This window comes from Prionailurus bengalensis, chromosome D3 (genome assembly GCF_016509475.1).
Source record: "Prionailurus bengalensis isolate Pbe53 chromosome D3, Fcat_Pben_1.1_paternal_pri, whole genome shotgun sequence".
In the NCBI taxonomy this organism is placed as follows: Eukaryota; Metazoa; Chordata; class Mammalia; order Carnivora; family Felidae; genus Prionailurus; species Prionailurus bengalensis.
This window is the reverse complement of record NC_057356.1, coordinates 21,087,657-21,114,412: the sequence shown is the minus strand read 5'-3', so window position 1 is coordinate 21,114,412 and position 26,756 is coordinate 21,087,657. Positions and strand designations below refer to the sequence as shown.

General features: G+C 49.1%; 1 protein-coding gene across 12 annotated transcripts in view; it reads left to right on the top strand.

Moving 5' to 3' along the window:
• The window catches only part of DEPDC5 (DEP domain containing 5, GATOR1 subcomplex subunit), a 127,029-nt gene extending 124,736 nt beyond the window's left edge, over nt 1–2,293 (top strand). For all 12 annotated transcript variants that reach the window (XM_043557936.1, XM_043557944.1, XM_043557939.1 and 9 more), the window contains 2 exons: nt 1,292–1,374; nt 1,536–2,293. In XM_043557936.1, the coding sequence (XP_043413871.1) occupies nt 1,292–1,374; nt 1,536–1,828 (376 nt within the window). In that variant the 3' untranslated portion in view covers nt 1,829–2,293. The remainder of the gene's footprint in view (nt 1–1,291; nt 1,375–1,535) is intronic.
• The last annotated feature ends 24,463 nt before the right edge of the window (nt 2,294–26,756 follow it).

Here is a 26,756-nt window from a genome sequence, read left to right as displayed (position 1 = left end):
GCTCCTCCTTTATTTTTGTCTGGGTGGGACTGAGCACCCCCCCCCCCCCGCCCCGCCCTCACCATAGTCCTGGCTCATGTGCTCCCCAAGTGGACAGTGAGGGGGCCAAGCACCATGTGCTTAAATTGCCTTTTTAAACTTAAAGATCTTCCTCATGATCTAACGAAGAAATGAGGCAAGAGTCTGGTCAGGCTGATCTATGCTGAGTAAATAAATAGCCTTAATTGGAAAATGGAGAGGAAGAAAGGCAAAATCCAGAGCCATTCCTACACATGATAGGGTCAGCCTATACATGACAGAGCTTTGAGTGCACATTAGCTTGTCCATTTAACTTGCATATTTGATTTCATGTGTTCTTTGATAAATAATTAGTGAATGTCAGTGTAAAGCTCACAGCTTATATAGAGGATGCAGTGAAAAGGAGACAGGTGTTTTACCTCCTTTAGTTCTACCTACATCGCTGCCTTCATTACATAAACCTCTCAGACTCAGGGCAAGAGCCACATCTGTTAATGTGTCCTTTACAGCACTTAGCAGGTAGAGCTGTAATAAATGTGTGTGATGGAAATAGAAAAACCCGGAATAGAACAAGCCATAGATGAGAAGCAGAATCTAATAAGTCATAGATGAAAAGTGGCTCCTCTTGCCCATTTCTAGAACACAGCAAAGCAGAGAGCCCTAGAATCGTGTGCCTCATTTTTAAGAAGAGGATTTCAGTTCAGATAATTTATTCTATTTCAATTCAGAGCCTTGTTCGAGGGCCTACTATGTGTTTGTCTGGGAGAACTAAGGGAAAGAGGTGTGGCTAGGTGAATTAAGATAAGGACCTTCCCCTCTCAAGCATGTGGATGGGCACCTTGCCCCACATAGGGCGTGATGTGGATTCCAGTGAGAGGCAGAGAAGAGGTACGGGATGGGAGAAAAGAAGCAGCCATCTTTTTTTTTTTTTTTTTTAATGTTTATATTTGAGAGAGAGAGAGAGAAAGACAGAGCATGAGTGGGGGAGAGGCAGAGAGAGAGGGAGACACAGAATCTGACGCAGGCTCCAGCCTCTGAGCCGCCAGCACAGAGCCCAACACGGGGCTCAAACCCGCAAACTGCGAGATCATGACCTGAGCCAAAGTCGGACACTTTGACTGAGCCACGCAGGCTCCCCTTGAATGTTCCATCTTGAAAGAGATCTTTCCCGGCCCCTCTAGCTCGGGCTGTCAGTCCTCTTAGTCACATTTGTTCCCCTTGTCCCTTTAGCTGAGGAGGCCCTAATCTGTGTGTCTTCCCGTCCTTCCCTTAGGTTTGGGTTTGTACAAGATAAATATTCTGCTTCTGCTTTTAACTTCCCTGCCGAGAACAAGCCTCAGTACATCCATGTTACAGGTGAGACCCTGCAAGCAAAACGTGGGGCAGGTGGGTTCCTGTGGCAGGAGCCTATGCTCGGGGGCGGCTTCTCTTGATTGAGCCTGTGGTTGCAGAGCCACCACATCTGCCCTGGGAACCCTCCCGGTGGTGGTGGTGACACAGGGCATCTTGCTTCTCAGGAACAGTGTTCCTGCAGCTGCCCTACTCCAGGCGAAAGTTCTCGGGGCAGCAGCGGCGTCGGCGAAACTCCACCAGCTCCACTAACCAGAACATGTTCTGTGAGGAGCGGGTTGGCTACAACTGGGCCTACAACACCATGCTGACCAAGACGTGGCGATCTAGTGCCACAGGGGATGAGAAGTTTGCTGATCGGCTGCTCAGGGATTTCACGGACTTCTGCATCAACCGCGACAACCGGCTGGTCACGTTCTGGACGAGCTGCCTGGAGAAGATGCATGCTAGCGCCCCATGAGGCCAGGGTGCACCAGGGCCCACAGCATGGGGAGGATTCCGCTCCTGCTGTCCACGTCCAATAGGGGCAGTCAGGCTCTGGGTGGCGGGCAGCAGGGCCACCGTCGGTGAGTGGGAGCCATTGCTGCTGCTTCCTCCTCCCCCACAAAATGTTCTTCCACTCGAGGAGAAAGACTCAGGAAGAAACTAGCGCTGAGAGCAGGTGGGAGGTCCAGATGGTCCGTGGGAGGGCCTCAGTACTGGGGAAGGGGGCGGGCAGCCCCCGTGAATGTCTTTGGAGAGGGGGTGGCTCCTGTGAGCATCCTTTCCCTCCACTAGCCATGGGCTTTTCGGAGCAGTCTGCCACTTCCCGCCCAGAAGTGTGCACAGGATGTAAGATAATTTTGTGAAATAGTGTACCATAGGCTCACACCAACTGTACATACCTGTATATATCAGAAGCAGGAATAAAGTGCCATGTGCGGCATCTCTGGCCCAGCCTGGTTCCTGGCAGCAGTGACCCCATCCTTGGCTGGGCAGTCGGGCCCCGTCGCCAGGGACGTAGTGGCAAATGAGGCAGCCACAGAAGGTGAGGAGGACTCTAGAATTCACTGTCTTGGAGAGTCTGGTGGTGGATTTACTGAAAGATGTCTTTTTACAGGCCTTTGGGCAGGAGTAAAATAGTTTCTTTCAGACTTAATGAGCAAATAATACCATACGCAATTGCAGGCTTGTGCTGTTGGAGTGAATGTTGCTAAGTGGGTGAGCCCAGGTGTGGCACATGGATGTCATGGCATTCCAAAAAAAACAAAGGAAAGTCTCTATTGACTCCAAGGTTTAGAACCCACTTCTTACAGGGATAAGATCTAGCATGGTGCCTCAACCGCAACACCTTGCCCTGATAGTAGGGGTGAGGGGCTGCAGGCCTGGGGGTACCTGACAGGTACTGCCACTGCCTCCCCCTCCGTCTCTCCACACAAACCCTGTGGATTTACCTCCTCAGTAGCTTGCAAATCTACTCACTTCTTCCCAAGTCCTCTGCTACCACTCCCGGCCCAGCCCTTCTTCATCTTCCTTTTCCTCTCACATGGCTAGGAGAGCCCCCTAACCCACCTCTGCTTTCCCTCCAGGCCATCCTCCACTTAGCAGTTAGAGTCTTATTTAAAAACCACTCTGGGGGTGCCTGGGTGGCTTAGTCGGTTAAGTGTCCCACTCTTGGTCTCGACTCAGGTCGTGATCTCATGGTTCGTGGGATAGAGCCCTGTGTCAGCTTGCAGCACAGAGCCTACTTGGGATCTCTTACTCTCTCCCACTCTCTCTGCCCCTCTCCTGCTCGCATGGGCATGCGTGCACACACACACACACACACACACACACTCTCTCTCTCTCTCTCTGTCTCAAAATAAACTAGAAAGAAAGAGAAAGGGAAGGAAGGAAGAAAAAGAAAAGGAAAAGAAAAGAAAAGAAAAGAAAAGAAAAGAAAAGAAAAGAAAAGAAAAAAAAGAAACTCTGATCATGCCCACCACTTACCTGGTCCCAGGCTATTCTCCAACCACCCGGAGCATCATAAACTCTTTAGCAGCTCAGATCCTTTGCACATGCTGTTCCATCTGCTTAGAACACTCCTCCTCTCCAGGCTCACTCTGCCCTGCTAACTCCTGGTCATTGTTCATCTGCTCTTTGCTCAAATGCTTCTCCAGGGAAGCACAGTTGGCTACCTGTCAGGTCTTCCCTCAGCACCTTGTACTTCTGGCAACGCTTGGTACATTTACAATCTAGCATGACAGAAGCTTGCCTGTTTTGTTTACCTCTTTGTTCCTAAATGTGCAGCATAATAATAGATGCTGGAGAAATGGTATCAGCTGAATATGTGGAGTGAATGAACTCTGGACTCGAGAGCCTGGCACTGGGCGTTGCATCTGAATCTCTCTGCACTGGGTTCTTAAATTACTTAATGGAGCCATTTCCTCATCTGTAAATTGGAGCTATTAATAGTACATGTAGAGATTTTGAGAGAATAGATCTGTTAATACATGTGAAAACACAGAGGTTGATTCCTGGTGAGGAACAGGTCCTTGATAAAAATCCATTTTCTTTCCCTTTCTCACCTTTCCTTCCCTCTGACAAACCTTTACTGTTTTTCAAGTGTCAGTGTCCTTCATTTATGGGAGGCTGTCTGCTAGGATGGTGGGAGGACCAGAAGATAGATGTATATGAAAGCACTTATTACCAAGCAGGCTGTAAACAAATGTCAGCTGTTCTGACATTCCCAGATGCAAAATCCTCTGCCATGTTTCTGAACCAGCTTCCTGCATGATGTTGCTGGACACGGCAGCCACTGGTCTGTTCAGATTGGATCATGTGGCATAGTCATGTGTGGTCCTCAGTATTCTACTTTCCTCCTCTCTTCCAAAGATGACCTGAGAGAGGTGCCTGAGTGGCTCAGTTGGTTAAGCATTGACTCTTGACTGAAGCTCAGGTCATGATCTCATGGTTTGTGAGTTCAAGCCCTGTGTCAGGCTCTGTGCTTACAGTATGGAGCCTGCTTGGGATTCTCTCTCTCTCAATAAATAAATAAAAAATCCAAAAAACCCACAAAGATGACCTGGGAAAAGAAGGCCCAGAGAGTGATTTGGTGGAAGAAGAGGCGGCTAGAAGAAGCTAGAATGCTAGCCACTCACCCTTCAGAACTGAGCCTGAAATATTCATGCCCTTGAACCCCAGTTCCCCCAAATTCTTCCTTTCTCTGATCAGCACCTCCTTCCACCCACTCATCCAAGCCAGAATCTGGGAGTAGAACTCAGTCCCCCTCCAGCTCCATCCTAGTCCTCCCCATCTGCCCCTCAGGCCTGTCCATCTCCCTCCATGCCTGCTGCCCATGTGCAGAGAAAGCCTGGCCTGAGGAAGTGTGTGGTTTGGTTAGACATGAGGGATGTGTGCATGCATATTGGAAGCCTCACACCAGGTGTATAAATGTGAATAACCATTCCTCAGTGGAGAGAGAAGGGCAGGAAACTTGGGGCTAAGAGGACCCAGGTTTAAATTCCAGTCCTGCCATTTCTTCACTGTGAGAGCTAGGAATGTTCTGCCTCCCAAGTGTGGTTCCTCACCTGTTAAGTACAGATGACATAGCCTCACCTTTCTTCCCAACCCCATACACACACACACACACACACACACACACACACACACACATATACTTCTCTTGAGTGTTGCTCTTCTTCTGTGCTTGTGACAATGCAATTATTTGCTGACCCCTTTTAGCATCCTAGGTTGAGAATTTCTTTGGCACACTCTCCAGTCAATGAGAATTGAGTGAATGAGCTGGTGAGACCAAGGGAGCAGATGCACATGGCAGAGCCCCTCACAGGGCCCAGCCCAAAGGAGGAACACATGGACTGTAAGGAAGATCTTCATGGGATCGTCAATCTCGTTCCCTAAATTAAGTCATGGAGGGCACTTATTCATGTTGAGAAATAGGCCACCAAAACCCAGACATGTGCATGACATACTTGGGTCACCCCAGTGTAGGAGAGGATGAGGGTGGTCCCGTAAGACAAGATCCTTAGAGCAGAGGGGTTCTTGGTGATCTAGTCCAACCCTTTCATACTCTCATAGTTAAGGAAACATGGAGTGACCTGCTCCAGGGTCTAACTGGGATGGGGACCAGGTCCTCTGGTTCCCAGGCCCAGTGTTTTTCTAGGCATTTGGTTACAGTCAGTAGTGTGGCAGTTAAGGGGGCAGACACAGGAAGCCAGTGTCTGGATTCAGATTCAGGCACAGCCACTTGCTGGCATGTGCATCTGAGTAAGTTACTGTACCTCTCAGAACCTCGGTTTCCTCATCTGTAAAATGAGACACTAGTACCACCTCACAGGGTCTTGAAACCACAGGAGAAAATGTGGATAAAGAGTGTGGACAGTGCCTGGAACATTGTGCCCCTCCTTAAACATCAGCTGTTATGATGATTACCCCAGACTCTGTGAACCCCAGGAGAAGGGAATAATCAGAGGGCTGGAGTGGACAGGCTAGTCTTTAAAGAGGAAGTAGGCTTGGGCCTTGTGGGATGTATAGGAGTCAGAGTGTTCAAGAGGCTGAGCCCAGTGTCCTACTTGGGCCAGAGGGCTTGTACACCACTAGCTGCTGTGGTCATGCTGCCTTATCTAGGTCCCAAAGAACCTCTGCTGGGAAGTTTTTGCTATTGGCAGAGGTGCCACATTGCCAAGAGCAGAAAGAGGGCCTTCTGACCATGCTGTCCTGACTCCTCCTCATGAACAGGGTTGTTGCCTGAAGCTGAGCAGCTCTGGAGACATTTCTCGGTTTTGTGGTTGTGCTGGAGTGTGCCCAGGCCCTAGTACACTTGGGGCAGCACCAGTTGGCCTCCTGAATGAGAAACAAATTTGGGGTGGAGAACCACACAGAGTGTGAGATGCAGAAAAACCCAGTGGGAAAAGAAATGAGATAGAGTAACGCCCTTACCCTCTACCAAAGGAATGGAAATTAGCCAAGGAGGCTTCAAAGCAGAAGTAGTAGCTGTCTTAGGCCCCCACCTGTGGTTCTCCAATGCTCCTATGCAAAAGAGCTCACATAATTTGCAGATTCCAGAGCTTCTCCCAGAGATTCTGATTCATGAGGTCTGGGACTCTGCACTATAAATAGACACTCTGCTATCCGTGGTCCATTTGAGAAACCCTGTTCCAGATTTCTTCTCTGGGCTTCTTACTGAGTACTTTATATCCAGTGTAACCACCCTGGAAATATGATTCTCACCAAAAAGCAACACAGTAGAGGCAGAGAACTTGACAGCTGAGTAAAATGACAATTGACAGCAAGATGGCAGTGGGAGCAGACTGAGAGCTACACAGGCCGCCCAAGGCTATGCAGCTGGGCCAGCAACTGCCAAGTACTACATTGAATAGGTATGGAAACCTATATCCCCTTTTGTAGGAAGAGATCTGTCAAAAATAATTAAAATGGAAACTTCGGGTATTACAAGGAAGAAGTACATGACTTACACCTAAGACCCTAAGGAAGTCTGTGTGGCTTTGCTAACATGGGTGGAAAATAGAAAATAGTGTGCATGTGCAGAAAATAGAAAATAGTATGCATGTGCACACAATAGAAAATAGTGGGACAGAAAGCTGAATAGAAGCCAATTTATAGTTATCCTGAACATTTCAGGTACATATAATAACAGTCACTTCATTTCTTGAGCGTTTCCTGTGTTCTGGGCAATGTAGCGTACATTATATGCCACTGCATCATGTAATCTTATCAACCACTGTCATACCAGATGAGAGTGGAAAGCCGAGGCAGTGGAGTCCAGGGCCACACAGCTAACAGCGAGGCTGGGAATCAGGTCTGGGGGACCCCAGAGCCCAGCCCCCATTCACTGTGCTGTCCCCATCACCTCCTGGTGGTGCTGGGTCAGTGAGGCATCACCACTGCTCTAACCTGGACCTCTGGCCAGGGGCCCCTTATTCCATTCAGTTGACTGTAATGTGTGTGTGTGGTACAGCCCTACTGGTGTGCAGATGCATGTAGCATGTGAACAGCGTCACATACAGGCTCTCTGGTGGGAGAATGCAGTGACTTTGAGCGGGTGCCAGTGGCTTTTCCTCTCCCCCAGGCTCCTATCTGGAAGGCACTGTCTGCTCCTTCCCTTCCGGCCTGCAGCCTCTGACGTCAGCCTGCAAGTGTGTCCGGCAGCTCCTGGACCTCAGGCCATGCCGCACACTTGCCTGAAGCTTGGCCTGGAATGCATGGGTGGTGGGGGGCAAAGCAGGTGCCAAGAACTCATTCCTACCAGTCTTCAGATTTGTTCTCCATCTGCTTCTCTGGCTGCAGCAAGATTCATCTGTTTCCTCAGTGAATCAGCACATAGTCCTTCCAGGAAGAAAATCTCTTCCCACCCTGGTGATAAGGGGGAGGGGGTATGGGGAGTTGCTGTGTGACCATCAGCAAGCACACCCCTCTCTCTGAGCCCTGGCATTTTCATCTGAATTCCTCTGGCAATGAATCTGGGAGAAACCTTAGGAATCACAAAATTTCAGATCTTTCTCCTCCTTGACCAACAGGAATGCTGAGTGCCAAGAGGGAATGAAGGTCCCTGTCAGTCTTTCAGGCAGCTGGTGACAGCTGTGATAGGAGCTGAGTCTCTTACCTCCTTTCTGTGCACTGTGGATTATATCAGACTGCTTATCCATGCTCACTTTCTCCCTGTTAATCTTCAGGTGTCTCTTAAAGAGACAGAGTTTTTAAAAAATTGTTTTTTAATTTAAAGTTCATCTATTTTTTTTTTAATTTTTTTTTTTTCAACGTTTATTTATTTTTGGGACAGAGAAAGACAGAGCATGAGCGGGGGAGGGGCAGAGAGAGAGGGAGACACAGAATCGGAAACAGGCTCCAGGCTCTGAGCCATCAGCCCAGAGCCCGACGCGGGGCTCGAACTCCGGGACCATGAGATCGTGACCTGGCTGAAGTCGGACGCTTAACCGACTGCGCCACCCAGGCGCCCCTAAAGTTCATCTATTTTTGAGAGAGAGAGCAAGCAGGGGAGGGGCAGAGAGAGAGGGAGACAGAGGATCCAAAGCAGACTCCACACTGACAGCAGAGAGCCTGATATGGGGCTCGAACCTATGAACTGTGAGATCATGACCAGAGCCGAAGTCAGACAATCAACTGAGCCAACAAGGCAACCCCAGAGAATTTTATTTTTAAGCCCAGAGCATCCTGGAAGAGAAACATTTCCCTAATGTCTTTGTTGTTCATCCAACCCTAGTAGCTCACATTTTGGGTTCTTCTCCTCTCCACACTCTGGGAGCATCAGATAGGTGTGACCATGTACTGTCCTCGGAAAGACGCCCCTTTACAAGGTGAAATGTCCTGCCTGTCCTCATCCTGAGCGTCCTCAGAAGCTGAACAGACACAAGCTTGAGAGGGTTGGCAGGGGTCTTCCAGAGGCAAGCCTGTGAGACTTTCATCCAGATGCTGTTCCAAAACCCCCACCCCTTTTCCAGGTCCTTGGATATAGCACTGGAGGAGAACCAGGAGCTAGCTAGTGGTACCCAACTAGCCCCCATCTGAAGGACATTTAGCAATGTTGGGAGACACTTTTGGTTGTCACAACTGTGGGAAGCATCTCCTTGGTGCTTTTAAACACCCTATAATGCATAGGACAGCCCCTACAAAAAGGATTATTCAGCCCCACATGTCATTAGTGTCGAGGTTGAGACAACCTGAACCAGATGCTGATCGGGTAAAAGGTCTGGATGGTGAGCCCCTCTTTCCTGTGACTTTGGAAGAGAAGATAGATGCCACTTGCCCCTGGTTATGGATTCTAAATCCTTTCTTGATGGCAGCCCCATTCCCAATCTTCTATAGCCATTACTCTTTCTAGGTGCCAACGAAGGCCAGAGTGGCTAAGAGAACTGCTTAGGGCCACACTACAAGTTGTGGACAGAACCAGGATTAGAATCCTGGTCATATTTAGTGTTTACATGCTGTGGCACTGCTCTTGTGTTTCTCTTTCCTTGTACATATAGCTAGGCTCTCCAAAAACATATGATCTCCTTGAGGGCAGAGAGCACATCTTGCTCATCCTTGCGTCCTCCACTGCAAGTGCCCATCACACGTAGGTGCTTATTTAGAATTGGTTGAATTCATTCATTCAGCTGACCAAAGCTGAATGCAAAGCTTTGGCTTTATGCAAAGCCAAATCAATGTCGGTCTTTCTTCTTGGTGGAGGGAAACAGATAAAGCGCTACAGAAATAGAGGTGGGGAGCTAATTCTATGTAGGGGAACTGGAAGACTGGAGAAAGGGGCATTTGGGCTGGGATTTGAAGGTTGTGTAAGAGTTCTGGGTAGGTGAGGAGGATGGGTTAGAGAAGGGATTCTGGAGGTCTGGAGGGCTTTGTCACCAGACCAAACAAGAGAACATGACCGCCTAAAACCTGATGGGTGAGAAAACTGGAGAGCAATTTCTCCAAACCTGCCCTACTAAGCCCGAATTTTCAACAACTGGTTTCCAGAGGGAGGTATGTTGGTGTTGTCAAGTTCCAGAGTACAAACCAGAGTGACAAATGGTCCATTGTCTGGAAGCCCTGTGCCAGCCTGGACTCTGGGGCTGCACCCCGGGCGGGGGGCAGGAGGGGTTGGTGGAGGGACAGAGCCTCAACACCTTGCTCACCTGTCTGGCTTTGTTCTTCCTGGTCCTGGATCTGGGTAGAACAGGCTTTTGTTTTGTTTTGTTTTTAATGCTTTTTTAAAATTTATTTTTGAGAGAAAGAGCAAGTGAGCACAAGCAGGGGAGGGGCAGAGAGAACAGGAGACACAGAATCTGAAGCAGGCTCCAGGCTCTGAGCTGTCAACACAGAGTCCGACGTGGGGCTTGAACTCATGAACCATGAGATCATGACCTGAGCTGAAGTCGGATGCTTAACTGACTGAGCCACCCAGGTGCCCCTGGGTAGAACAGGCTTTAAATGTACCAGGCTTCAAGGTGGTGGCAGGCCTCTCAGATGGGGCAGACAGGGAATGATCCTTTTTCATTGTCCTCTTTCTCTTCAGTGATCCAAAACCCTGCTTCCAGGTTCAGCCTGCCATTTCTTCCCTTGTGTGACCCTGCCCAAGCTTCCGAAAGCACACTGAGTCTGGGGGATTGGTGTGAGACCCCAGGGGATAAGTGCTATGGAATATTTTGAGACCTTGCACAATCAGGTGAAGTCACTACAGTTCTTGTTTGACTTTAATGCTGACTACCTGTGCGATCCTGATCCTGAGCAAGTCTGTTCACCCCACTGGACCTCAGGTTTGGGGGTGGGACAATGACAGTGTTTCTTCTGCCTCCTTCAAGGGGTCACAGTTGAGGATCCAATGCCATCAGCTTTGCAAAGTGGTTTGAGTGATGCAAAAAAATTCCATAACTTTAAGGCAGCCATGTAAACACTCCCCTAATGGAGACCAAATATTCTGTTTTATTTTTTAATGTTTTATTTATTTTTGAAAGAGAGAGAGAGAGCATGCACACATGCACGTGCAAGCAGGGGAGGGGCAGAGAAAGTCAGGGACAGAGGATCTGAAGCAGGCTCTGTGCTGACAGCAGTGATCCTGATGCAGGGCTTGAACTCATGAACCATGAGATCGTGACCTGAGCTGAAGTCAGATGCTTAACTGACTGAGCCACCCAGGTGCCCCCAAACCTTCTGTTTTGAATGTGTCTGGCAGGCTCACCAGGAACCTAGTCCAGCACCAGCTAGTCTGAAGCCTGGGAAGGGAGAGAAAGAAAGCAGAATAACAAGAGCTCTTACTCTGAACCCCAAGCAAGTGTGCACCCATTGTCCTAGTTCTAGAAGTCTGAGAATAGCCCCGAGGGAGGTGGATAGGTGGTGGTACCCCACTCCTCAGAGAAGAAACTGAGTCTTAGGGAAGTGGAGCGACTTACCCAAGGTTACTGACCACACACATGGCAGGGGAAGGATTGAATTCAGGGATTCTCCACCCCCAGGATTCTTCCCTTAGAAAGAGGTGGGGCATGGGAGAAAGAAGCCCACTAAACGTGGTTTCCATGGTGGGTCACCCACATCCTGGAAGGAGGAAGGACAGGGCTTGGGGCCTGGGCTCCCTGCGTGGCAATGAGGGCCACGTTCCCAGGCTCTCCAGTGCCTGATCTCCACACTGGCTGCTGTTGGTGGTTGGCTCCAGGAGGACAGGAGCACTCTGGGTGGTCTGACACACAGGATGTGTCTCGCCTCAAAGCAGAAGTGAAACAGGGCGCACTTCCCCATGCAACACAAGAGGCAAGTCTGACCACTGCCCCCTCGCCACCGTCTCCTGCAGGAACCCAGAGACTGACTGCCGCTGCTGGGGTCTGAGATTGGGGGTTGGGGGCACAGAGAAGCCAGCTTGGTCTGGGGACCTAATTCATGCTGGGAGCTGGGTATCTACCTCTCAGCACACAGCTTGGGGTCTCTTCACACAGGCCTCCTTGGGCAGTGTCCACATGATTGGAAGATACTGTTTCTATCAGGTTCTGTGATTTAGATTCTGAGCGAGATGGCCCTTTATACAAATGTTCTGTCTCCTGGCCGGATCACAGCCAGCTCCTCTCTGCAAGAGGGAGATTCATTTGTGGCTCATACTCTCATTCATTGTTCACACATTCGGTTGTTCTCCCATCAACGAACATATTAAGAACCATCTCCGTGCCAAGCATCGTGCAGATACAGGAAGGAGAAGGATGGCAAACAAAATATTACACAGATCACTATTGTTATGGTTGTGAAGTAATTAGTCATGAAAAGTGCAGCAAAGGCCACAGAGAGTTCACTGTAGGGGGTTAAAGGGGAGACCCCAACCTAGTCTAGGACTCAGGGAAGGCTTTCTGGGCATTTCCATGGAAAGCTGTGGTAGAGTTCCTGGCTGAAGACCCTGAGACTGGGGAGAGGCCGGGGGCCCATGTGGCTGGAGAAGGAAGCAGAGACCAGATCACACAGGATACAGGCTACATAAGGGGTCCCCCCTGTTTGACATGTCTTCAGGAGAAGTATCCGGAAGGCCTGGTGACTTTAGGCAAGGCTTTCTCTTCTCTGGACCTCAGTTCCCTCATCTTTTCAACAGGAACAGATTCACCATCCATGCAGGATGCCTGAAGAGCCCTTAGGTAAAGCACTAGTTCGGTGTCTGGCACAGTGGAGGTGCCCGATGAGTGTTGCCGTTAGTCTAATTGTTGCAGAGCCGGGCTAGCAATCCAGTCTCCAGGCCCAGCTCCCCGACTCCAGTGGCTGCCTTATCCCCAGGGCAGCTTCTAGGAGACATGGAGCCAGGTCATCGGGGCCAAGCTCCAACTTGCTTTCTGTTGCAGTATCTCCCTACTGTCCTATCATGGCCCTTTGCCAGCCAAGTTAATGCAGCCTGGGAAGAGGCTCCAGTCTACAGCTATGGCCAGCGGTAGAGGCAGATGCCCCTGTCCTGCCTCCCAGACCCACAGGGCCCCAGGCTCCTGCTGGTTGACTAGTCAGTCTTTGCAGACTCCACCTGCCGTGCAGGTGCAGGGCAGGGGTGGCACAGAGCTGGCAGCCCCAGGGCTGAGCGGCAGCAGAACTGCGTTGTTTTGCAAGGGTCGAGCCACCCTGGAATCCTTTTCTTCTGATTCATGGAAGAAATCTTCCTGAAGGAGAAAGGAAGTGGCATTGACCAGATGCCTGGAGCTGTGTGGGGTGCTTTGCTTGCTGCCTGACCTTTTTCTAGCAACAGCCCCTCACAGTGGGTATTGGCTGCCTTTTACAGATAAGTGACTGTTAAGGATCAGGATTGCCCGAAGTCACCCGAGGTCATCGAACTGGCAAGTGGCAAGATCTGGATTCTGTGCCAGGTCCCATACCCTTGCCCTGCCCTGTGCCCCTTGGTGGTGGGCCATTGGGCTATGTTTTGTTGTATTTTGTATTTCATCCAGCATGAGCCTGTTGTAAGAGGCCTGGAAACAAAGTGGCCAGACCCACAGGGCCCCAGGCTCCTAGCTGTCAGCACAGAGCCTGACGTGGAACTTGAACCCACGAGCTGTGAGAGATCATGACCTGAGCCAAAGTCAGAGGCTCAACCGACTGAGCCACCCAGGCGCCCCTGAGCTTTGATTTCTTCATCTCGCAAGTGGCTACAGGAGTATTACAGAATGATCTAGGGGGAGCTACCTCAGTGATGGGTAGGGCCACCCCCCATCCCTGTTTACAAAAAGGAAACTGAGTCCTAGAGATGGGGAAAAAGCTGCCTGAGATGACATGTTATGTTTGTCAGCAGAGAGCTGGGCCAGGCCAGATTCTCCTTGCAGACTGCTTCTCTAGCCACCTTCCTCACCCTCCCTTGCTGGCCTCCATGCCTCTGCCCAGTCTCCACACACTGGAGGATCTCAGTCTGTGGGCCCTGGACCTTTTTTTTTTTTTGCATTTCCTTCCTCCGGCGACCCAGTCCCGTAATTCTAATCACCATCTAATTACCACGCCTGTGTGTCTCAACCTGAGCTCTCTGGCCCTGACCCCAGCTCTGAGATCCAACCTGTCTGTCCAGCTGCCTTGTTGGCCTCTTCTTAGTGATCTCAGAGAGTAACAAACTGGATATATGTACAACACAACTCCTGATTTAGCTGTGTCCTCCCAGCTCCCACCCAAACCTTCTCCTCCCACAGTCTTCCCCATTTTAGTCACTGCACCATCATCTACCCTGTTTTTCAGGCTGGAAGCCTTGGAGTTATCCTGTATTTCCTCCCCTCAACCCTTCCCTCAACCCACCCACACCTAATCCATTAGCAAAAATATATTGTAATCTGACCCTTCTCACCACCTCCACCTTCATCTGATGCAGCCACAACCTGACTGGTCCTGCTGCATCCTCTTTTGCCTTGAAGAACATATTCTCACAGCAGCCAGTGCACTCCCTTTTAAACATAGAACAAGCTGTGTCATTCTCCTGCTTGAAACCCTCCAGTGACTTCCCATCAACTCGGGATGAAATCCCAATACAAGGCTCTAGGGGCCTGGGTTTCTGGAAGCATCTGTCTCCATTCTCATCTCTTCCTTCTCACTCAGAAGGATGCAGCATCTCCTCTTTCTGCTCCATGAACACCCCAAGGTTGCCCCTACCTCAGGGCCTTTGCACGACTCCTCCCTCTGCTTGGAACCCCCTTCCTAAGATCATGGCTCAATTGCTTTCTCATTGTTGGTGTCACTTGCTGCCTTCTCAGCAAGGCCTTCCCTGACCACCTTGTCTAGAGAGGTACCACCCCTCTGCCTGTCACTGCCCATCACATTACCTTGTTGTCTCTCCTTTATAGCCCTTTTTGTCACCTGACATCATCTGCGTTGTTTGCCCACTTATGCATTGTCATTTGTCCACACTGGGATGTAGTAAGTTCTGGGACTGTTTTTGTCCCTGCCAAGTCCTCAGTCCTTACCACAACGTGCATAGCACATGGTAGGTGCGTGATGAGTGCTTGTTCACAGAACCAGCCACATGGACTGGAGGCCCAAGTTACAAATCAAGTTTATTCCAGGTTGCTGTCCCCAGAGCTCTCTTGCATAGGACAGCATTTCCCTGTCCTTTGACTTCTTTTTTTTTTTTTTAATGTTTATTTATTTTTGACAGAGAGAGAGAAAGACGGAGTACGAGCAGGAGAGGGGCAGAGAGAGAGGGAGACACAGAATCCGAAGCAGGCTCCACGCTCTGAGCCGTCAGCACAGAGCCCAACGCGGGGCATGAACCCACAGACCGTGAGACCATGACCCGAGCTGAAGTCGGATGCTCAATCGACTGAGCCACCCAGGCGCCCCTCCTTTGACTTCTTTAAGAGAGTAATTTCCTTAGGTGCTCAGAGTTCACTCCCTTATTTGCCAACTCTACCACCTAAAGCTAACAAGTTACTTATTCTTTCTGTGCCTCAGTTTTGTCAGCTGTTAAATGGGGATCTTAACAGTGGCTGTCTCACAGGGCAAACATGAAGACTGAAGCATACTTAAAGCAGTGCATGGGATGTAGCATTCAGGAACATTAGCTCTATTATTATTTTTATCAGTATTATTATCACCACCACCACCATCATCATCCATTTCTCAAATTGAGATATACTTGATGGGTACCTGGGTGGCTAAGTCGGTTAAGCGTCCGACTCTTGATTTTGGCTCAGGTCATGATCTCATCGTTCGTGGGATTGAACCCCACATCCGGCTCCATGCTGATGGCTTGGAGCCTGCTTGAGATTCTCTCTCTTTATCACTCTCTCTCTCTCTCTCTGCCCCTCTCCTGCATGCATTCTCTCTCTCTCAAAATAAATATTTATTAAAAATATAAAGAGATGTACTTGATATATAACATCATATTAGTTTCAGGCATACAATGTGATGGTTCAATATATGTATATGATGTGAAGTGATCAGCACAAAGTCTGGTTAACAGACATCCCCAGTTTGCCTCTCTGCTGTTGAGTAATAATACTTACCTTGTGCCACTTTGCCTGCTCAGTACCCTCTATTGGTTTCCTATTTCACTTAAGAAAAAGACGAAGTGCAATTAAAAAAAAATAAATAGATTAATTAATTAAATTAAAAAAAGAAGAAGACCAAGTGCCTTTAAGGAGTCTATGAGCCCCCCACCTACCTCTCTAGCCTCATCTTCTTGCATGGCTTTCTTTTCCATTGCTTTCCCCTCTGTGGTCACACTGGCCTTATTTCAGTTCTTCATGTGGTGGATGCTCATCCTACATCAGGCACTTGGCCTGCAAGTTGCTTTCCCTCCTTCTTCACCTAGTCAATGCCGGCTCTTCATTCCCATCTCAGCTTCGTCACTACTGTCCTAGCCTCCGTGACCACTGACTAGGGGAATTCCCTTATTTCATGCTCTCGGGGCAACACGTGCCTCTGCCCTAGCACCTGTCACAGTTGTAAGTTTGCACCTATCCCTTACACTTGGGTTACTATCTGCCTTTCGTAATAGACTCTGAGCTCCACGAAGACAGAGACCAAGTCATTCTTTGCCCACCTTTGCACTCCAAATGCGAGCCCAGTGTTTGCGTGCAGTAGGCCTTCCATGAACATTAAATGAATTCGGGAAGCCTTTGGGTTGGAGGCTTTGATCAGATCAAGCACAAAACTGCCCCCAAAAGAAAATCTGCTGTCTTTGCCTAACTGACCAGGCTTTTAAACTGGCCTTCTGCCACTGAGCCAGAACAGTCCTTCTGACTTCCAGTACATTCCACTTGGGAGTGATGTGGTCCTGGGCAGCTCCTGCCTGCTGAGCTGCTTTCAGGGTGCCTATAGAGTTACAAGAGTAGGAAAAGGCTTTGCTCGTCTAATCCAAGATAGAAACTGGACGTGACGCTGTGACACAATGGAGAAGTCTGTCTTGTTTCCTGAGCTCAGCCACCTCACCATGCCAGACACACTCAGCTTTTCCTTCCTTCTTGAAATAGGGTAATATGGTGTCCTGATGGCAGAGTGCTCTGTTCTGGTTTTTCTGGCTGATGGTGTTTTCTTTAATTGGTTGGAGCAGAGGTCCTTGCAGCCTGCAGACCTGGGCCAGTCCCCTACAGGGTCTGTACCAGGACACAGTGAAATGAGGGAAATAGGGACAATGTAGGGAGTTTTCATAAAGCTAAATTAGTTCTCAATTGCCCTACTTTTCATGTGTCAGGATGCCCTTTCTTTTATGAAACAAGGGTGATGGGAGGTGGTGATAAGGTTTTTTGGGTTTTTTTTAATGCCCTTGCTTGTCAAATCACCTACTTAATTTTGTTTTGAAATGTACTGGTCTGTGGACAGTGGCTGAGCCAGGTTAAGAACACAGGCTCTCTCTAGTTCCAGAGACTAGTTCCAGCACTCTCTCTCTGAAGCTCCTCCCTGGAGACAATAAGATGTAGGGGAGACATGAGAGCTGGTTGTAAATTATTGACAAGCAGCCATGTGGAAGAGGGGACATGCTTGTTCTGGCTGCACAGGGGGCAGTATTGGGGTCACTGGGTAGCAGTTTCAAAGTCAAAATGTGCCCGTCTGAAACTGCTACCCAGTGACCCCAAACTTCACTCTGGCTTAGAATACAGTTTCTGAGAGGTGAGTATTCAACAGTTGGCCGGGGCTTCCCCACTCCAGTAGTATTCAGGCACAGGTGGAGCTGCTACATCTGCTGTTGGAGAAAATATTCAGGCTGGGGGTAAGTTCTAATTAAGGACCTTGGCCTTTGATTCAAACCCACCTACCAGCAGTGGCTTTACCACTTACTATCTGTGTGAACTCAGGCAAGAGAGTTTCCTTCAATTGAAAATAGGGTAGGGGTGCCTGGGTGGCTCAGTCAGTCTGACTTCGGCTCAGGTCATGATCTCGTGGTTTGTGGGTTCGAGCCCCACGTGGGGCTCTGTGTCTCCTTCTCTCTCTGCCCCTTCCCCACTCATGCTCTGTCTCTCAAAAATAAATAAACGTTAAAAAAATTTTTAAATAAACATTAAAAAATATATATATAGAGAGAGAGAAAATAAAATAAGGTAATCACAACTCCCTCAGGCTCCTGTAAGGATTATGTAAGGGGGTGTGTGTACAATGCCCAGCCCACAGATTGGTCTTCCCTGTGATGTGAACCCATGCCCAGGAAGCTTACTTAGAGTCTGATGGAGTGGAAGAGACTCACAGAAAAAGGATAACATGAAGCAGTTTATGAACAAGGACCCGCAAAGCTTATGTGCTGGGCAGTTCTGAGGATAGGAAATCAGGCCCAGGCTGGATGATCAAGGAAGAATTCTTGAAGGAAGTAATACCTACACTAACCCTTGAGACACTGCTAGGCTCTGGATAAGTAGAGAGGAAGAAGTATGCTTCCTAGGAGGAGAGCATACGATGGTCTCTGGCACACAGTAGTGTCAACTGGAAGTAGCTATTATCTAAATTTCAAGGACCTGGTGATCCCTCTTTCCTTGGGCTCTGACAGCACTGTGGGCACATTCCTGGCACATCAGACATGCTTGGTGTATGTTGAATAAATAGGGGGAAGATTGACTAGTAGAGGGAGAAATGATTAGGTCTAAGTAAGCTGGGGAAAATGAGAGTATCCTTTCGCCCATTTATCTACTCGCTCACCGATCTATCATCCAATAATACCCACGTACATATATATGCCGACCCACTCACCCATCCATTCAGCCATCTTTCCCTGCACCCATTCATCCATTGCACATTCATCCATACTCCCATCCACCTATACTCCTTCCATCCATCCATCCATCCATCCATCCATCCACCCACCCACCGATATATACACCTGTTCATCCATTCATCCATCCACCCATCCGTATATTTAAGGCATAGAACAAGATAAAGTCACTGCCTTTATGAAGTTTATATCAAGTGGGGCCCCTAAGGCTTACAGATATGAATCAAATAATTATGTGGATAAGTGTAAAACTGTAACTGATATGTGCTACAGATGAAAGGCATACATCGTGCCAGGAGAGCCAGAAATGGGAATTTGACCGATTCAAGGAGGTTAAGAGAGCTCCTCAAGTTCAAGAAAGTGGCCATTGAACCAAGAGCCAAAGGGTGAGTAGGAGTAACTAGAAGAATTGGGTGTGTGGTGGCGGTCAGAATGTTCCAGAGAGAGCAGAACACACGGAAGGGCAAGATGAAGTTGGGGGTGTCGGCCTGATGATGCAGGCCTCTGGGGCTTATTAGGATGTTGATTATTATACTTAAGGCTCTGAGAAAGCCTCAGGTAACATGATCAGATTTGTATTTTTAAAATATTATCTGGCTGTGGCTAAAGAAAATGGAAGCAGGGGATGGGATGAGCAAGTGCAAAAGCAGGAAGCCTGTGAGAAGCCAATAGTCATCCAGGAAATTCATGATGGAACCTCGGATGGAGAAAGCAGTGGAGGGAGGAGGAGAGGAAGGGTGTAGTGGACGATTCAAAGGCCATTTTGGAGATAAAATGATTATACAGTGGGTTTAGTGGGAACGGATGAGGGTGATAGAGGAGTCTAGGATGACACCTAAGTTTCTAGATATAACTGTTGCTAGGCAACAGAGTGACAGACCGGAGAGAGGGGGAAAGGGTTGGACACACTTTTCCTTGGAGTTGTTATGCCTGTGTTTGCCAAATAAGGGGTATGGGAGCATGGGCATACAGAGCTCCCTGGTTGCTCGCACAGGGGTGAAAAATGCTGGTTTAAGAAGGTCACACGTTGCAAGCTGAAGAGCTGGGCCTGTGAGTTAGGGCTTCTAGCTTTGGCTCTGCATCCAGCTAGCTGTGTGACCTTGAGGGGGCAGCTTCACCCCTCTGGGCCTCAGCTCTAAAACCGATGGCCTTGCTGGTCTGGCATTTTAAGGGCACAAAGCAGCTTGAATCTTATTTGTGTCCACTGGCACTATTTACAGGGCTCCCCCTTGGAAAGTTATTCCTTGTAGATACACTTTTCCAGAGCCTGAAGATTGAAATAGAATAAAGTCTAGAATGTGAGATCTGAAAGGAATCATAGAGCCCATTTGCCCAATCTTCAAAGTTCACAGAGACAGGCAGCACCTGTGCTTGACCTTTATCTCTGTCCTCCTCCACACCCTGTACCTGGGGGAAGAAGAGGGGCAGTTTGTGCAAAGCCACAAAGCTACAGGGCAGAATAGCATCCTTTGTAGGTCATCCCCATGTTCCTTTTCTCTACCTTGGGTGTGGTTTTTTTTTTTTTTTTTCTGCAGGCTACAGCCATTTCTTAGGACAGATGGGGCTAGGTAGATCCGTGGGGATGGGCTAAGATCAAAGACAAGTGATGCTGAGCATCTGGGGAAAGCATAACGAAGGGAACAGCTAAAGCCATGATGTGCTAAGCTGGGGTCCTTTCTGACTCTTTGAAGATGCCTCTTGTCGTGAACCCCTATTATGACCCCTGAATGTCCTCCTGGGGCTGCAAGACGCTCTTTGCCAAAAAGGAATGCAGAAAACCCAGCCTACCCCCTGCAAACAAGGCATGGAGACAAAACACAGTTGGAACCTCGGGGCTGAGGTTTCCATGGTGGCCCCACTCTGCTGCATTTCCCATTGGCCAAGCGTCCTGCTCCAGCTTTAGCAACAGAGGCTCAGATACCCATCTCCTTCCTGATTGGCCAGGTTGTGCTGCAGCGCCATGGCAACAGGGACAGAGGGACCAGTTTCTGCAGAACGACTTGAGTCACCATCTACTTGGGGTGGAGCTGAGATCCAGAGGGGCGCTTGCAGGGGATGCAAAGGGAACAGGTAGCCCCACCTCAGCTCACAGTCAGGTGGGGAACCCTTCTCCATGGGTTGTCCAGGGGTTTGGGAGGCTGGTGGGCTTCATCTCTTTATCACATCTATCTTACATCTTACAGCATCTTCCCAACCCTTCTCTTGCCCCAGTGCTCCTGTCACCTGCAGGAAAACAACAACAACAACAACAACAACAAACAAGCCCCTAGCAGTGCCAGAAGTTAACTTGTTTGCCCTGAATCATGCAAATTGCAAGCTAGAGTTTGAACCCATATTATATTATTTAATTTAAAAGCTTTAGAGGGTTTTTGCTAGAGAATCCAGTTTTTTTTTAAATACTTTATATTTTAGAGCAGTTTTAGGTTCACAGCAAAATTGAACAGAAGGTACAGACATTTCCCATATTCCTTCCAGTTTTAATAGTTTTATTCATCAAACAGCTAATGTTTTCCAAAGCACTCTTGCCTCTGAATCATTATCTGATCCTCCCAACCACCCTATGAGTTGGTACTTCAGGGATGAATGACCCATTTCATAGATGAGGACACTAGAGCCCAGAGAAGTCAAGTGATTTATTCCATGTCACACAGCTTATTAGTGCCAGAGCTGGGCCTCCAACCCAGACCTCCTGAATCCTTATCAGGGCTCCAAACCATTGCCTAATCTATACCAGAAGACCTCCAGGAGGAGTGGAGGGCTGCTCTGAGGGGTCCTCTCCTAAGGCTAGATAATGATGCTGAGTAGAACCAGGCATTCTAATGTTTCCAACCTGGACCAAGCGTTTCACACTGTATCCCCTACTCCCTGCCAGGCAACCCCTAAATGTGGCTCCAGTCCCCAGGAAGGGTCTGTGTTTCACTCAAACCTTGCTCTGCACACCATGGTCTTTCCAACCCTACCCCTGCCAGCACACAGACAGGTAAAAAAAAACACTCTGAATAAGCTGAACTATAATCCATTTAACATTTCTGTGTTCTTGAAGCTGTGTTGAGTGTGACTCATCATCACAACCTTAGATGTTAGGTCTTCATTGTCCACCATTTATAGATGCAGAAGCTTGTGCCCAGTAAGGTTAGGGAGCATGCCAAAGTCACACGGCTACTCGGCAGAGCAGCCAGAATTTCAACCCGAGACCACCTGGCTTGAAAGCAGCCTGGTTTGGACAGTGGTGATGCAGAATGGTAGCTTGAAGAGGCATCTGAGAGCAGATTCCTTAGCTGTTGGGTGTGCATTTTTTCCTCAGTTGAGTCTGTGGCTTTCCCTAATTCTTGGCACTGGAGAAAGCAGGCTCAGAGGATCTGCTTTGTGTTAGGGACTCGGAAATGCTTGGCCCCTGAGGAGTGACTTGGTGTCCTCAACACTGGGTCCCATTGCCTGGATTCTCACTTTGTGATCTTTCAGGAGAACATGGCTGGGCTGCTGGGAACCGGCAAAGGAGGAGAAAACGGTGATCTCTTTGGTCTGAATCTCATCCCCTGCTGGAAATGAATGTTTTGGCAGTTTTCTCTCCTTTCTGCTCAACTCGGGCTCCCTGAAGCTCTTGCCCCTGAGACACAGTCCAGCCACCTGGCCAGCCTTCCTGCCCTCCCAAGAGCATGGGTTTTGGAGGATATGGCAAGGTGGGAGCTCATGCCTGCCATTCTGCCCCACTAAGTGCCATACCAGCAAGGGGCAAGCACACGATTTCACCACCAACAACAACGTGTGGCATCTTCCCTGTGCCAGACCTCACGCGGGTGCTAGGGAGATGGCAGGGAACAGACCATTATGGCCCCTGGCCTCATGGGACCTGCTGCCTAGTGGAGGAGATGGACAATAAACCCATGGAGGAGTACATCATGATTTCAGTTAGTAATACATGCCTAGGACAGGATGAAACAGGATAATGAGATAGAGAGCAATTGGTGGGGAGTATGCTGTTTTAGCCAGAATGGCCAGGAAAGGACTCTCTGAGGAGGTGACATCTGAGCAGATAACTGAAGAGGAAGCAGCTATATCAGTTATTGATGTCCATGTAATAAACCCAAACTGGATAACAAACCCCAAAACTTTGTGATTTATAACAGCCGTTTATTATTTCTCATGAGTCTGTGGTTGGCCTGGGTGGTTCTTCTGCCCATTTCTCTAGCATGTAGCTGGAGACACAACTGGGCTGGAAGGTCCAAGAAGGCTTCTCAGTCATCTAGTAGTTGGTGCTGGCTATTGGTTGGGGAACTCAGCTACCCACCACCCAGCCTCTCATCCTGCAGTTCGCAAGACCAGCTGCCTTACATGGTGATCTAGGGGCAGCATTCTAAGAGGGTGGTGACAAAAGCTGCATGGCCTATTTAGGTCTAGGCTCCGAACTCCTAAAGGGTCACTTCTGCCACATTCTGCTGTCCAAGCAAGTCACGAGGCCAGCCTAAATTCAAGGGGCGGGGAGAGACTTGCCACCTCTTGAAGGGGCAAGACACAAAGGATTTGTGGACATCTTTAATTTGCTACATCATCCAAGTGAAGATCTTTGGGAAGAGTGCTTTGGACAGAGGGAAGAGCAGGTACAAAGGCCCTGAGGTAGAATGGAATCAAGACAACTGACCCGGAAACAGTTGGGTTCCTCCATTTCCTCTGTTTGCTGTTCTGTCAGGTGGGAACTAAAGATGCCCTGAAAGATATTTCAGGGCAAGGTTAGGATTTTGGTTAATCTCTGACTTGGAGTAGAATTAAACACAGGAGCTTGGTTTAGCATCCTCCAAATTCACTGGCATTTTTTGATCACTATCTGGCAGGAAGGCACAGTGCTGGGCACTGCAGGTCATAGGAGAGCCTGAGGGGTGCTGATCTTGCTGAGCTTATGGGTTGAAAAGATTGCTTGTTGCGATGGATGACTGAACTGGCAGGATTGGGCCCTGGGGAAGGCCCAGAGGAGGTAGGATTCCAGCAGGGCCTTGGAAGGCATGTCAGATTCAGCTGAAGGAGGGAAACTATTGATAGTGGAGATGCAAGGGGCTGTAGAATTTAGCAATTCAATGCAATAAATGTTTGCTGAACTTCTGTACCAAGTGAACAAGACAGGCAGAAGACCTGCCCAAGGTCCAGTGAGAACCTAGAGGAGGCATCATCCAAGCTTGGAGAGCCAGGGAGACTTCCAGAGAAAAGCAATGTTTCAGAAGCTTTAGGATGGGTCAGGCCAAGCACAAGTGGGGCAGTACAGGAGGAAGAGGTACCTTACCAAGAAGTTCCCAGTGGAACTATAGCATCTGCAAAGGCCAGCGGGAGGGAGAGCTTGGGATTCTCCAGAAAAGGCAACAAGTTGTGTCTGAAGCAGAGAGTTCTGTGGAAGAGAGGCAAAGGAGGAGGTCTGGGCTAAAATGGACCTCTGACCTTTTTCCTAAAGGCTGTTTGTGTAGGATTGCCAGATTTAGCAAATAAAAATACAGGTTGTCTGGTTAACTTGGAATTTCAGATAAACAATGAATAATTTTTTAGGGTAATAATGCATGCATTATTTGGAACATTCTTTTAAAATTTTTTTTTAATGTTTATTTATTTTTGAGAGAGAGAGAGAGAGCACGAGCTAGGGAGGGACAGAGAGAGAGGGAGACACAAAACTTGAAACAGGTTCCAGGCTCTGAGCTGTCAGCACAGAGCCCAACATGGGGCTCGAACTCACAAACCGTGAGATAACGATCTGAGCTGAAGTCAGACGCTCAACCGACGGAGCTACCCAGGCGTACCTGGAACATTCTTATACTGAAGAATCATTTGTTCTTTATACGAAATTCAGTTTTAACTGGGCCTCCTGTATTTTCTCTGGCCAGTGCTAAATGTGAGACCACAGAAGGGTTTTAAGCAGGGGCTGCCTTGGTTCGGATTTACATTTTGGGAAGCTGCCAGGATTTATGGGGAAACATACCAGAGGGAGACAAGGAAGGGGTGGAGGATGAGGGTCCTGCTTTGTCCAGGTCAGAGAGGCAGAGACATCCATCATCAATGGGGGCATCTCATCATCATCACTGGTGGGGAAGGCTGGCAGGCAACTGCAGACCAGGTCAGACCTCAGCTCTGCTGTGTGAGCCTCTGTCCCCTCCTGGGCCCTCAGCATCCTTGTCTGTCTAATGAAGGGGTCAGATGATCAGAAGAGATGGTCCACAAGGACCCCTCTCTTCCTGTCATCCTGGCCAGTGAACGCATGAAGCACTTTCACATCTCCTCTCTCTAACCTCAGGCCCCTGAGGTTTGGAGAAGCATTTACCGAGGTCCTAGTAAGTACTGAGCTGGGTCCTCTCCATCACTTGTTTTATTTAATCCTCACAACAGCCCCTCAAGGAAGGTATTATGCCCATCTCACAGATCAGAGAACTGAGGCTCAGTGGTACAATTGCTACCCGGTCACACAGCTGCACTGTGCAAACCTGGAGTAGAGTCCAGGTCTGGCTGGCGCCAGTGCTCACCCTCCCACAGTCTCCAGGAAATCTCCCTCGGAGCCCCTAATCCCGCATATATTTATCACTTGGGCTCAGTCAGCAGTCTCCTTGTCCTACTGCAGGCACATGCTGTTCTGGCTCTTTCTGAGTTAAGCCAGGGACTAAAACGGGCCAGTGTAATGCTCATCTGCTGGGGGCTTTCCGGTTTATGAAGCCGTTTTCCATCTGTGCCCTCCTCACGACCCCATGGAGACAGTGCACAGCCCCCTCCAGCTCTTCTAGCCTGCAGCTCTGCCGCAGTGGAGTCTACATTAAATATTAACGGGGCAGCTCCTGGCACTGCTGTGACGTCAGTTACTGGGCTGCTTGGTGAGGGCTGCGGTTGCCTTTCCAAGGTGAAACAGTGACCGGAATTCAGCTGGCTCCAATGGCGTCCCAGGGGGCTGGCTGTCAGGGCTCAGAGAAGATGCTGCTAATGTAAGGCATGGCAGGAGTCCAAACGTTTTCCTCCCATGCCCTGGCTCCCTCAGGGCCTGGGTGGCATCCTGATACTGACAGGATGCATTCAGTCATTTGGCAAGTATTGATTGAGCACCTGTTGTATGCCAAGCACAGCACTAGGCTCCGGGGATACAGCTGTAATCCTGACAAGGTCCTTGCATCATGAGACTTCCCAGCTGGAGGAGGAGAGGGAGAAATAGTCTCAATGCAGGGGCCCTCCCCAGCCTGAGGCTGAGGGATCCTTCCAGAGAAGGTTATACTGAAACCTGAGGAAGGATCCCCAGTTAGGTATGGAAAGAGGGGGTAAGTGTCTCAGGCAGAGGGATCAGGATCAGAGCTCAGACCCTGGTTCCAACCCTCTCCAGCCATTTATCTGCAAATGGAGTTCCCACCTCACAGGGTCACTGTGAAGACTAAGTGAAATCATGGCTGATCATAGCACAGGGCTCGGGGCATCGCGTGAGCTCAGGGGTAGCCGTTAGGAAAAGAGCCCCGTGCCTTTATGTAATCCCTTTGCTCTGCCAGGAATCCTTACCTCCATTTGGTGAATATGGAAACTGAGGCTCAGAGGGGCAACCTGACATCCTCAGGGTTATATTGTGGACTAGACCCCAGGTGAGACACATGACCCCAGGCTTTTTGCCATTTGCCAGCCATTGGCAATGCAAGCAGTTGTCTCAGCTCAGTGAGACATAGAATCTCACTAGTGATCCCAGTAAGGTCCTCAGCTGCATTTCCAAAGCCCAGTTTGGCCTTTTGAGGTAAGGCTGCAGCTGTCCAAGGATAAGCTCAGGTCTTGGCTTTGGGAGGTCTGGACATAGACCTGGTTCTGCTGCTAACTTGCTGTGTGACCATGAGTGAATTACTTTCCCTCTCTGAGTCTCAGTGTCCCACAGTTAATACTGGCTGTCATTGCCTGGATCTTTGATCCTCTCAGCAGAGCTATGGCAAAGGCATTATGTTTAATTCCATATTAAAGATGAGGAACCAGTCTGGGAGGGGCAAAGTGACACATATGAGGCTACACAGCAAGTGGGGGCTGGATTTGGAGTCAGGCCCAACTGCTGGCAGAGCTGGCTACCATTCCACTACCCTGTGCTGCCTCTCAGAGTGAGAGAGCCAACCTGAGTTGTCTCGAAGACTTTTATTGTGGGTTTGTGGGTCTCTGATCCTGTGAGTTCCCTGCTGCCCCCAGGCCTTCAGGGCCCAGTCATTTCATGGGGAGGGCATTTTAGGGTGGCTGATCCTCCAACTGTCACAGTAGGCAGCACCTACTCTCTCCCTCAGCACAACCTTATTCA